The 12,316-nt window shown below is 52.4% G+C and overlaps 1 protein-coding gene across 1 annotated transcript in view; it reads right to left on the bottom strand.

The window, feature by feature from the left end:
- ZC3H3 (zinc finger CCCH-type containing 3) overlaps positions 1–12,316 on the bottom strand; it is a 74,909-nt gene that overhangs the window by 16,933 nt on the left and 45,660 nt on the right. The window contains exons 10-11 of the mRNA XM_075417221.1: positions 3,105–3,280; positions 1,212–1,420 (exon numbers count right to left, since the gene is read on the bottom strand). Of these exons, the coding sequence (XP_075273336.1) occupies positions 1,212–1,420; positions 3,105–3,280 (385 nt within the window). The remainder of the gene's footprint in view (positions 1–1,211; positions 1,421–3,104; positions 3,281–12,316) is intronic.

Genomic DNA, 12,316 nt, shown 5'->3' with positions numbered 1-12,316 from the left:
AGATCACAGAATCACAGAATGTTCAGGGTTGGAAGGGACCTCTGTGGGTCACCCAGTCCAACCCTCCTGCCGAAGCAGGGTCACCCAGAGCAGGCTGCACAGGACCGCGTCCAGGCGGGTCTTGAATATCTCCAGAGAAGGAGACGAAAAGGCAAGCGTGAAGCATCATCTGGCCAAAAGTTCTGCCTCACCATCTTCACCACCTCTGCTGCAGACGCATCCCCAGAGTGCCCCGAAGTCCCATCTCTTCCCACAGAGGTGATTAACGGATTTTCCAGTGTAGCAGCTGAATTAGGAGAGGAGGAAACAAGGAAAACATTGGAGAAGCAGAAATGCAGCTCACCTCCACCACGAGCCGCTTGGCAGAGAACCAGACTTGTTTCATCTCATCACTTCAACAATCTTCCCCTGCTTTTTTTTTCCCCACAGTCCTTCCAGTTTCAAACAGTTCAAACATTTCCCTGAACTTTTTGAAAAATGAAAAAAATGTCGAGGCAGAAGCTCTCCTGTGTCGGAGTTCGTAAGAAATTTTGCTCATCCTAACACTGCAGTTTCCAAAAATGTTACTGATTTCCATAGCCATTGGAAATTCTGTTTTGTTTTTATTTCAAAGCTTCGAAGCTATTTCACATCGGGAAACACGTGAGATGGATGGTCCACAGATTCAGGGATGGTCCAGAGATCACAGAATCATAGAATTGTAGAATCATTAAGGTTGGAAAAGACCTCTAAGATCACCAAGTCCAACCATCAACCCAACACCACCACGCCTGCTAAACCATGTCCTGATGGATGGTCCTGACGGGGTCCAGTGATCCTTCTGCATGTCCAGCGATGAGACACAGCATCCCTGCGTCCCTCTGAAACACCTTCCTACTGGGAACGCTGCAGGTCCATCACACGAACGAGACTGGATTCACCATCAGATAATTTGTAAGATAAGCAAGAAGGAGCTGATGATAAAAGATGGGGACAAAATCCTACCGCTTGGTTTCGGAAGCAGAGCCAGGGGCTCATGCCCCTGCTTGACCAGAGGTGCAAAACCCAGTTGCTATCCCAGTTTGAGCTCCCAGTGTAACTGGTTTATTGACTCACAAGGAACACCAGTCCCACCAAAACCCACAGAGAGCAGTGGGGGAATAACTCTCCCGCTCGGTGAATCGGAGCAGCTCAGAGCACGCGTGAGGAAAAGCAGAGCAAGTGTTTCCTACCTGGCTCGTCCTCCGACTCGTCCTCGTCCATCTCCACTTTGCAGCTCTGGTCACCGGGGGATGCCGAGGACTGGAGGGAGATGAAGGACGGCAGCTTTTGCAGCCAGTTGGTTGCCGAGGCGTCCGTCTCCTTCCAAAACTTCACCTCTTGCTCCGCGCTGGAGGGTCCGGGCATTTCCCCATCATCGTGGAGCTGAGTCGGATCGTTCCTACAGGGGAAGAAAAATAATAAGCAAAAAATAAAACGATCCTTCTGGGCAACATCACGTGCAATGGGAGAGGCTGGGTTGAACCACTGGAGCTGCACACAGAGGCTCCCTGGGCTCGATCCCCGGCTGCCCCGTATCTCCAGGCTCCCGGGAGCCAGCTCGGATTCAGCCGGAGTTTCTCACTCCGCAGCTGGATTCCCTGCCCCGCTCTCCCCTGCAGCTCTCAGATGCTCATGGAGGTGCTGGGCTCCCCTTCGGGTGCCGGCTGGGCAGAGCGAGTGAAGGAGAGGGCAAATGGAAGGTGTGGGGAGCAGGGATGGCTTGGAGAAACCCCGCTGGGCTTGGCTCGGCCCCAGCCCTGCCGTCCCCCTCCGAGCCCAGCTAACGTTACCCTTCAGCTCGTTTGATACCTCCGATGACGGTGCCAATAAAGCAAAAAAAAAACCCCTCCCGAGCTGCCTTCAAGCTCGGGCGCGCTCCTTTCCCAGCGGAGGATGCCAGGAGCCGGCCCCGGGATGGGAGGAGGGTGCCTCCCCACCACCCAGACCTCTGCTCATGCCTCCTTACCTAAAAAGAGCGAGGAGCTATTTTACACCTCGTTTGCACCGGTGACGTGAGCCCGGTGTCATTCCAAGGTTCTTCTGTCATTCGGGATAAGTTCAGAGAGCCCACTGAGCACTTGTCCCCCTCTGCTACCTTACAAGGCAGGATCAGGATGAGGCCCAGGACCAAGCAAGACCACGGACCAGACTGGCACAGCTCCCAGGTCCTCCCCGTTTCCATCCCACCTTCACCTTCATGTCCCACCACAAAGAGCCAAAGAGTAACGGAGCATCCAAGTTGGTATTTTCTCCTCCCACTAACCAGGATTTTTAAATCTTGGCTTTTTAATTTTAATTATGCTGGGATGTCGTCATTCTGCAGGCAGGGCTTGGGGGTGAGGATAGAGGAAGGCAAGGATGTGCCAAGCTCATGAAAAATCTGTCTCCCTGTGGGGATAAGGAACAACATGTCCCTCAGCCTGCAGGCTCCATCCCAGCACCCAAAAGCATCAGAGGTAGCTCAGAGAGCTTCCAAAGATTAACCAAGAAACCAGCTCAGCATCAAAAGGCTTTACAAAGCCTATGGTATCTCCATGTCCATCTCCATCTCCGCTTCTTCAGGCAGTGAATGCAGTCCTGATGGTGAGCCCCTCCATGCCACGCCAAGGGCTCAGCTCTCCGCCGTGGATTTGAAGAAGAGAGATGCTGGTTTCCAGTTTCCCACAGAGCTATGGATACACTGTACCCACTTTTGGTGGTGGAGTCTCCATCAGAGCTCCTCCATTTCCCATGAGGAAGGTCTACAAAAGCCTCAGAGATACCTGGAGGTGCCAAAACCCTCGGCGGCACATTTCTAAGGGCAAAGACACCCACACTCCAGCGACACACACTGGGTAGCAAGATGCAAGCTATCATCTCTTTCCATCTGCTCTGCCTGGAGACCTGTCCCTTGAGCACGGATCCTGCCCAACCCTACTGTCCATGGTGGCTTTATCAAGAAGTCATCACTGTGACCCACATCATCAACATCTTAAAATAAACCAGCCCACAGATGGATACACGCCTGAAAGAGAAAACACCCAGAGCAGGCTGGGAAGAAAAGTGTTTAAGAGCAGCAAAGAGTTTCTTCTGCTCTTTCCCACCTGCCCGTCTCCTCCTGAACTCGTCTCCACTTGGCGGGGCGGTCGCTGCGGTCCCCATCTTCTGCCTCTCTCGGGTGGCGCTTCTTCTGCGGGTGCAGCAGCTTGCACCGGGCACCGCTGGGACAGACGCCTTTCTTGGCAAAGTCGGGGCAAACCAGCGTGTGCTTCTTCTTGCACTGCGAGGGAAAAAGAGAGCAACGTTGGGAAAGGCAGCGTGAGACCTGCAGGGAGCACAGGTTCTGAGCTGGGCTCCTTCAGGTGGCACCAACACATTGCTAAAGGAAGAGCGGGATGTGTTGGTGCTTCCTTCTCCGTATCATGCTATTCCACGGTAAAATACTAATAAAAAATAACACTCTCCTCTGGGAGATGCTACACACTCACCTACATCCTTCCAAGTGCCTGATTTTACGGACTCAAGTCACCAAAGTCTTAACAGCAGTGATCTACCCCCAAGGTGGTGATGCTGGGAGGTCCCAAAGAGGTTAGCTGGGCTGGAGAAGCTGCTTTCAGAGAGGACATGGGGTTTTCTTGTCCCAGACATGCTTGGGACTTGAGGAGGAGCAGGGAAGAGCAGGAATGAAGCATGTTCTTTTCAGGACTTATTTTGGGATTGTTGCTGGACCACTCTACCGACCAAGGCTGGAGCTCAACCCGTGATGCTTGGGGCTTGGGAATGAGCTCGGCCAACGCTCTCCTGTCCAGGGAGGCTTAACGCAGCCCTGGCAAAACAACGGCATCAAGATGTTCACCCCTAAAAGTGCTTCTGCACTCCCAGCCTGGAATTTTAGCAGCTCCCAGGAGCAACACTGACAGCCGTCCCCAGTCACCAGCTGTGCCAGTGGGAGGGAGACATCCGCAGTGCTCCACAGCTTCTTCTGGAGAAGGTTTTCTGCTGGGAAATGGCACTTTTTGGCACCGGGAAAGGCAGGAAGAGATGCAGGCACGGCAGAGGAGAAGCCTTCAGGTGTGATTTCTATCTGGGTGGCTGGAAATGTTGGCCAGGAGAAGGGAAAAAGCAAAGCTTCTCCCTAAGTGTCAAGTGTTCCCAACACCGTGACAGCCACACCCAGCAACCTAGGGAGCTCGTCCCAGTGTATTCCAAATGATGGAGGGTGTGAGTAGGTCCTGGAGCTCTGCTCAGCCCCACAATGTCCAGGGGAACCCACTACCACCCAGGATGCTGCCTCCACCCCACCCAATGAGCCCACCTTGACTCTCGCAGGGCGACAGGCACCACACGGCGACACCCATGGCAAGACACAACCCAACCCAACACACACGGCACAATGAAAGGTTCACAACACCAAGATCCATCCCATTCTTCACCTTCTCCACGAACAAAGATGCAGCCTGCTTTTCTCTTGCATGGGTCCTTCAACACTTGGAGGCCCACGCTGCAAAACCCCTTGCTACAGGACAGCACAGATGCTCAAATATTGCATGGGTTTGGGGAAAACAGGACAAATCCACAGGAAGAGGAACACAGTGAGGGTTTCAGCGTGATCCCTCTTGTCTGTTTATAAAAATGCCTCTTGCTGACGATGCGGGATGTAGGTGAGCTCCTGCCCTTTTAACGTAACTTCACTTCGGGGGCACGGGAGCAGCTCCCCATGCTGACCTTTGGGATAAAGCAGCCACCCTGCTGAGCTCTCTCCTCAAAAGGGCAGAAGGGTTCGGCAGCTCTGATGCCCGAGGCCGATCACTGAAGTCAGCAGCGGAGTAAGGAGCTCGTCTGCTGGAGGTTGGGGATGGCGTTGAGCAGCAGGAGGGCCGGGGATTCAGATGGACACCGGCTCGATCTGGGGGATGGCACAGTGACAGCACTGCTTTCCTACTAAAAATTCATATAAAAACATAGTTTCTATGACTTTTCCCCTCTATTTGAAGGAGTTTTAATGGCAAATAAGTCTGCAAGCCAACGGGCAACCTGAAAGTAGAGTCATCTCTACAGAGGGCCCAGGCTCTGCCATTGCTCCAAATCCTTGTGTTTCATAGAGACATGGAATCACAGAATGCTTTGGGTTGGAAGGGACCTTTGAAGATCATCTAGTCCAACTCCTCTGCCATGGGCAGGAACATCTCCCACTAGACCAGGTTGCTCAGAGCCGTGTCCAACCTGATCTTGAATGTTTCCAGGGATGGGGCATCTCCCACCTCTCTGGGCAACCTGGGCCAGCATCTCAGCACCATTATGGTAAACAGTTTCTTCCTTATGTCCAATCTAAAGCTACCCACTTTCAGTTTAAAAACGCTGCCCCTTGTCCTGCCACTGCATGCTCTGGTAAAAAGTCTGTCCCCATCTTTCTTCTAAGCCTTCATTATATATTTCAAGGCCACAAGAAGGTCTCTGGACCTTCTCCAGGCTGAAGAGCCCTAGCTCTCTCAGCCTTTCCTCCCAGCAGAGGGGTTCCAGCCCTCATATCATTGCTGGGGCCTCTTCTAGCCCCGCTCCAACAGCTCCAGGTCTGTCCTGTGCTGAGGGCTCCAGAGCTGGACGCAGGACTCCTGGGGGGATCTCACCAGATCAGAGCAGATGGGCAGGCTCCCCTCCCTCAACTTGCTGGCCATGCTGCTTTGGAAGCAGCCCAGCAGATGGTTTGCTCTCTTACACTCACGGACCAACACTGGAAAAGCATCACGAGAGACTAGAGCATCCCAGCCGTGCAGGCAAGGCCGGCTTCTGCCTGTCCCAAGCTGGTAGGAACATTGATGCTTATTTTGGGTTTGTCATTCAAGAGCAGGTATGGGAAGATCTCTCCTCCGGAGCAGAAAGTTGTGTTTAAGCAGTCGTCCTCTTACAAACCACCAAGAAAACATATGTTTGAATCAAGCAGAGGTCTGGGAGAACAGCTTTCACTTTTTCCCTACCTTTCCCCCAACTTGTGCTGGTCTGGACACCTCCACCTGCAGATGGGATACGGCCCGGACCACGAATAAATGCTTGGAAAAGGCAGCGACACGACAGCTTTCGAGGGCAGTAATTTTTCCCAAAATATTAGCAAATAGACAAGCAAACCCTCCAACCTCATAATTGCTTTAAAAAGAAGTGAAACAAAATTAGGTGAGAGGAAAAATAAAGGCATGGCCCATTAGAGATTGAAGGCTGGGATGAACGCAGGGGCTGCCAGGCGATGCAGAGCTGCCAAGACAGCACGGGGCCAGCTAAGACAATCTACATGGACAAGACCTGCAAACCCATATGGTTTATCTTCTCATTCCTCTTTTCCCCACATGCTTTGCTTGAAGCGGTTCTTTATTTGGATGGGCAGCGATGGATGATGATGCCTGCCCAGAAATGGCATGGCTCCCGTGGTGAAGGATGGGCAGAGCTGCTGAGCCCACTTTGCTGGGACAAGTGGGTCCCAAGGAAAGCAAGAGCAAAACCTCAGGATTTCATGTTTCATACAATATTGGGCAGCAAAATAGCGAGGGATGGACTCTTAAGCTGTGCGATCACCTTTCTGACTTGCACCAACACAAAATAATCCCCAAATCTTCCTTATAGCTGGGGCCACCTCCAGTTCAACGGCATCGATCTCACGTGATGGCAAGTTGGCCTGATGGTACACCAAATCTGCTGCCTGCTGGAAGGTTTCTAGTCCACCATCGCCTCCGAGACTCCATCCATGAGATGATGGTTGACACCCTGAAAGCCTCCTTTTAATTACAAACCTGCCTGAAGCTGATTACTGCTAATTACCAGCAGGGTGGCAGCTCTTCAGAGCGTCTGCCCAAGGATGTGAGATCCCACATAGCGGTTTCCAGCACTAAACGGACTTTGGATGGGGAAGAGCAGCAAAAAGAGCCCTGGCCTCAAAAAGCCATGTAGACACGTCACTTTTGCAGCCGTGGTGATGCTGTTACATCAAGGAATGATACTCTTTTGGGGAAAAACCAAGAAACACGGCTGTTTCTTCCCAGCGGGGCACCCAAGGGACCAGTTACAAATCCCTGCTGGGGGATGGTGCCATGGTCCTGGCTGGGTGCCGGGATTGGGATGCGCCATCTCCCCAGCGCTCTCCCCAGCACCAACCTCCAAATCAATCATTGTCCCAGACCACGTTTATTGGCTCCACAGCAGAAAGATACTTAATAAAGCAAACAAACCATGTGCGACTAATCCCAGGGTTGTGTCTCCAGCTCGGGTTTCTAATGGCTTTTCCATGCTGCTCCCAGCGCTCGGCCCTTCTTCCGTAACGCCCCGTCCATCACCACTGTTTCAGGGCTGGGATGGTGAGGCTGGGATCGCCTCCCCGCCGGGCTCGGCGGCTGGAAAAGCCCCTTCTGTTTATTTACAGCAGCTCTTCTGCTCTTGCCCCGCGTGCCAGAGCAAACATGCTGGGGCTGGGTTGCCGTAAGGCGGTTTTGCTGCTCGCCGCGTGTCAGCCGGGGTGAAGCCGAGCGGGGCTGCGGGGTGGCGGGCACGACCTCGCGCTGGGGGCCATCCGATCCCTTCCACCTGTCGGGGTGGCTAATTATACCCACGGGACCCCCGCCAGCCCGCAGGTTGGACCATAAAAAGAGAAAAAAGCCTCTGGTCCCTTCCAACAGAGACAACAGAAAACCCACCGCACGCTTAAAAAGCCCTGGGGAGAACCCCCCACCCAGTTCCATCGAGTGCTGACGAGGATGCCACCATCCAGCTGATGTTGTCCTCTTCCAGGTCTCCCCGCTCTGGGGTTCCCTCCGCAGCCTGCCCAGAGGAGACCGACAGCAGTGCCCGGTGCTGGGACAGTGCCCGGCTGGCAGCCCCCGCGGCCGGGACTCCTCCTTGGCTGCCAAGGCAGCTTTGGGTGAAATTCAAGGTGCTGCTAACGACCCACAAAGCCTTAAATGGCCCAACGGGCCCTGACACGCACGGGGAGCGGGATGGAGACGAGGGGGTTTGCAGGGCACAGCCTTCTTTAGCACGGACCTGGCAAAGAAGGAGGCAGCAACTGGTGCAAGGTCCCAGTTCAGCCTTGGGAATGACGTTAATTAACATTTTCCATCAATGAGCTTGGCAGGAAGCAGGGGAGGGCGGGAGGAAGGCGAAGTTGGGTTACTGGGACGACCAACAACAACGCACTGACCTTACCGGGTGGGGATGAGAGGCCCCATCCAGCCGGCCATTCCCGACTCCGCTCTACAGCAGATTGCCCAGGTTGAACTTCTCAAGCATCTCCAGGCTTGTCTCACCCCCTGCTCGATCAGTCCTTTCCCAGTGCCAGGGGATGGCAAGTGACAAGGGACCAGCAGGCCGACAAGAGAAGGAAAAGTGCTGAAGTGTGTTCCCATCTCCTCGGACCCATGTCCAGCTTTCTGTCCACCGTGATGGACACAAGAGTCCAGCTCCTGCCTCGAAATCGGGAGCACTGAGGTGATAAAAGCACCAAGCAGACCTTCTGGGGAAGGCGAGCATTAAAATGATGAAATTCAACAAGGGCAAATGCAGGGTCCTGCACCTGGGGAGGAACAACCCCAGGCACCAGTACAGGCTGGGGCGGACCTGCTGGAGAGCAGCTCTGTGGAGAGGGACTTGGGTGTCCTGGGGGATGACAGGTTGACCATGAGCCAGCAGCGTGCCCTGGTTGCCAAGAAGGCCAATGGCATTCTGGGGTGCATTAGGAGGAGAATGGCCAGCAGGTCGAGGGAGGTTCTCCTCCCCCTCTGCTCTGCCCTAGTGAGGCCCCATCTGGAGTCCTGTGTCCAGTTCTGGGCTCCCCACTTCAAGAAAGATGAGGAGCTACTGGAGAGAGTCCAGTGGAGGGCTACGAGGATGATGAGGAGACTGGAGCATCTCCCCTATGAGGAGAGGCTGAGGGAGCTGGGCTTGTTCAGCCTGGAGAAGAGAAGGCTGCGAGGGGACCTTAGAAATGCTTACAAATATCTGCAGGGTGGGTGTCAGGAGGATGGGGCCAAACTCTTTTCAGTGGTGCCCAGTGACAGGACAAGGGAGAATGGGCACAAACTGAGGCACAGGAAGTTCCATCTGAACATGAGGAAGAACTTCTTCCCTCTGAGGGTGACGGAGCACTGGAACAGGCTGCCCAGGGAGGCTGTGGAGTCTCCTTCTCCGGAGATATTCAAGACCCACCTGGACAAGGTCCTGTGCAGCCTGCTGTAGGTGACCCTGCTTCGGCAGGGGGTTGGACTAGATGACCCACAGAGGTCCCTTCCAACCCCTAACATTCTGTGAAAAGCACGAGATAATCCCCAAAACCCAAGTGCCTCAGCTCCAGTGCTTTCTATTTTTTGAAGCCTTCTGCACACCCACGCAGCTTCGCCAGAGCTATTACAGGTAGCCCCATCGCCGAGCGGCAGGATTAACCAGCTGGATTGATGTCAGGCTGTTTTAATGTCCCTCTTACCCACCACGTCTCAGCACTAAGTGGTTGTTGGGAAGCTATCGCTGGAGGTGGTGGAGCTGTTTTCTGACGCCGCTCTGAACTGACAGCCAGTAAATAGCTTTTTTTTGATGGCTTTTTTATAATTGGGTGCAGATGGAAGCAGCCTTAAAAAAAAAATAAAAAATCTAGCTCCCTGTTGTTAAAACCTGGAGGACAATACATCCAAACATCATCCAGGCTGTGGAATAATGATGGAGAAATTTAGCCAACACAATTATCCTAAGGAACTTGCTCCAAAATGGGTTTCTGCTCTCAAAAAGGGAGTTTGGTGCCCCCAAAAAATGCTGCAGGGAAGTGATGACTTCTGATGGCCTTCTCCAAATGCTCGCTAGGATTTGGGATCTACCAAATGCTCTGCAGCATCTACCACAAAGCTGTGAATCCTCTCCCTTGGCATCTGCAGGTAATAAAGCAGCATCTGAGCTAAAATACCTCCACAGCTGGAGCAAGACTGGGTCGGTGTTTCTGAAATCACTGGGATCCTCACATTTAAGAGGCAGCAAAATAGTTGGGAGGGATTGACGCAGACAAGGAAAAACCCTGGTCCCTGCGGCATCCACCCCCTCAGCATGGTCCAGACCAAACAGAAATGACCTAAGGGATGGGGCTCTCCTTTGAATCCCTTCTCTGCCACCTTAGAAGTTCCTCTAAATTGCCATCAACTCTTTCCTCTCATCTTGCTGCTCCTTGGTTTGAGGGTGTTGCTCTTCCGGAATTGCCCCGTAGAAAAATGACGTCAAAGAGCATTGCATCTCCTCAGCGTGTCTGCACACGACACCTCCAGGTTTCATCTCCGAGCAGGAGCACAAGTACCATAACCAAGAATTTCTAATGATTTTTTTATTTTCTTTAAATGTATCTTCTCATTTGGGAATCGCTTCCTGCCTGGTCTCGCCTTTTGCCCCCAGCTCCCTGCTGGTGAGAGATCTGCTTGGAGTCACAACAGCTGGAAGTTGGATTTTCCAGGCTTAGTTTTTGCCCGTGTCCATCTCAGCCCAGAGGAGAGCCCCACAGCTCTGACAGTGCTTGCTGACGGTATAAGCCAAAATACAAATAAAAGAAGCAAAGCAAGCCAAAAGGATGGAGGAAGACCAGCTAGTGACAGTGAGTAGCTCAGCCCTACTCCAATCCCAAAGTACTCGGTGCCGGTTGAGCCACCAGATGAGAAAAGCATTGGTCATAATGAGGAATAATCAAATCATAGAATGGTTGGATGGTATCTTTAAAGATCATCTAGTTCAACCCCCCTGCATGGGCAGGGACACCTCCCACTAGACCAGGTTGCTCAAAGCCCATCCAGCCTGGCCTTGAACACTTCCAGTGATAGAGCATCCACAACTTCTCTGGGCAACCTGATCCAGTCTCTCAGTACCTTCATGGTAAAAAATTTCTTCCTCGTGTCCAATCTAAACCTACCCTCTTTCAGATTAAAACCATTACCCCTTGTCCTGTCACTACATGCCCTGGTAAAAAGTCTCTCTCTCTTTCTTATAACCTGACCCAGGTGCAGGACCTTGCTCTTGGCCTTGTTGAACCTCATGAGGTTCGCACGGGCCCACTCCTCCAGTATGTCCAGGTCCTTCCAGATGGCATCCCATCCCTCAAGCAAATCAGCCACACCACTCAGCTCAGTGTCATCTGCAAACTCACTGAGAGGGCACTTGATCCCACCACCTGTCACTGATGAAGTTACTTAATAGTACTGGTCCCAGTATGGACCCTTGAGGGACATCATTTGTTACTGGTTTCCACTTGGACATTGAGCCATGGACTATAACACTTCAGATGCGGACATTCAGAAGGTGAATCCCAAGCCAAAGAGCAAAGACCAGTGTTCACCCCTGCATGAGAATGTCCACAGCATTCAATCATTCCCTGCACTGCTTTGTTGAGGAACCTCATTTCCATTAGAGCCCCTCACAATCTCATCTATCACACCCCAAAGCCATGATGGAGCCAGTTTTGTGTATGGAACCCACTGACAGTAATAATCAACCCCAAATCATCACCATCGGGGACAAAGCAAGCCAGACACCCACTGAACATCCCCTACAGTGTCATCTACACCAGGGAGGACAGGGGGTCCACCACGTGCGTGATTCCAGGTGGCCAAGGGAAGGTGTCATCTACTGCTCGTGGGACACAGAGATCATCCGACAACGGAGAACAGATGGGAACGAAGGGAGAGTCCAGCACAGGAAGCAAAGATGAAATCTGCTCTTCTTTGCGTTCAGCTGTACAGAAGTTCAGGCTGAAATCAAGAACTCTCTGTCCCATCGGTGTATTCCCACTTTATAGCCGTGGTTCAGCAACTGCTCTTCCCCTGCACTTCCTAATTTTCATGTTTGCAACGCACCTCCTTCTACGAAGATATTAAAGTGCAAGAGAGAAAATCACAGACTGGTATTTATCTAGGCATTATTATCAACCAGCCCAGGCTATTAAGCAGTTGAAGCTTGCCCTGATAAGCAACATCTTTAATGTAAGCATCTGAGTACCGCTGAAGATACTACAGTTAAATTAAAGTAGCAATAAGAACCCTCATTATGCCATTACCGAGTACGGTAAATAAGATGCAACTGGAAACCCACAAAGATTTCCACAGCGATACAGGGGTAGGATTTGGCGTGAAAGAAACCTGATTAGTTTTAAACCTCCTCTGCAGGTTCCCATCGCCAGTACCGAGATTTATCAGCAGCACAGCCATCATCGCCCAGATGAGATGCACGAGGACTGGAGCATCTCTCCTCCGAGGAAAGGCTGAGGGAGCTGGGCTTGTTTAGCCTGGAGAAGGCTGAGAGGGGACCTTAGAAATGCCTA

This window comes from Opisthocomus hoazin, chromosome 3, assembly GCF_030867145.1.
Source record: "Opisthocomus hoazin isolate bOpiHoa1 chromosome 3, bOpiHoa1.hap1, whole genome shotgun sequence".
Taxonomy (NCBI): domain Eukaryota; kingdom Metazoa; phylum Chordata; class Aves; order Opisthocomiformes; family Opisthocomidae; genus Opisthocomus; species Opisthocomus hoazin.
Note: the sequence above shows the minus strand (reverse complement) of the source record. Positions and strands in the feature narration are given on the sequence as shown.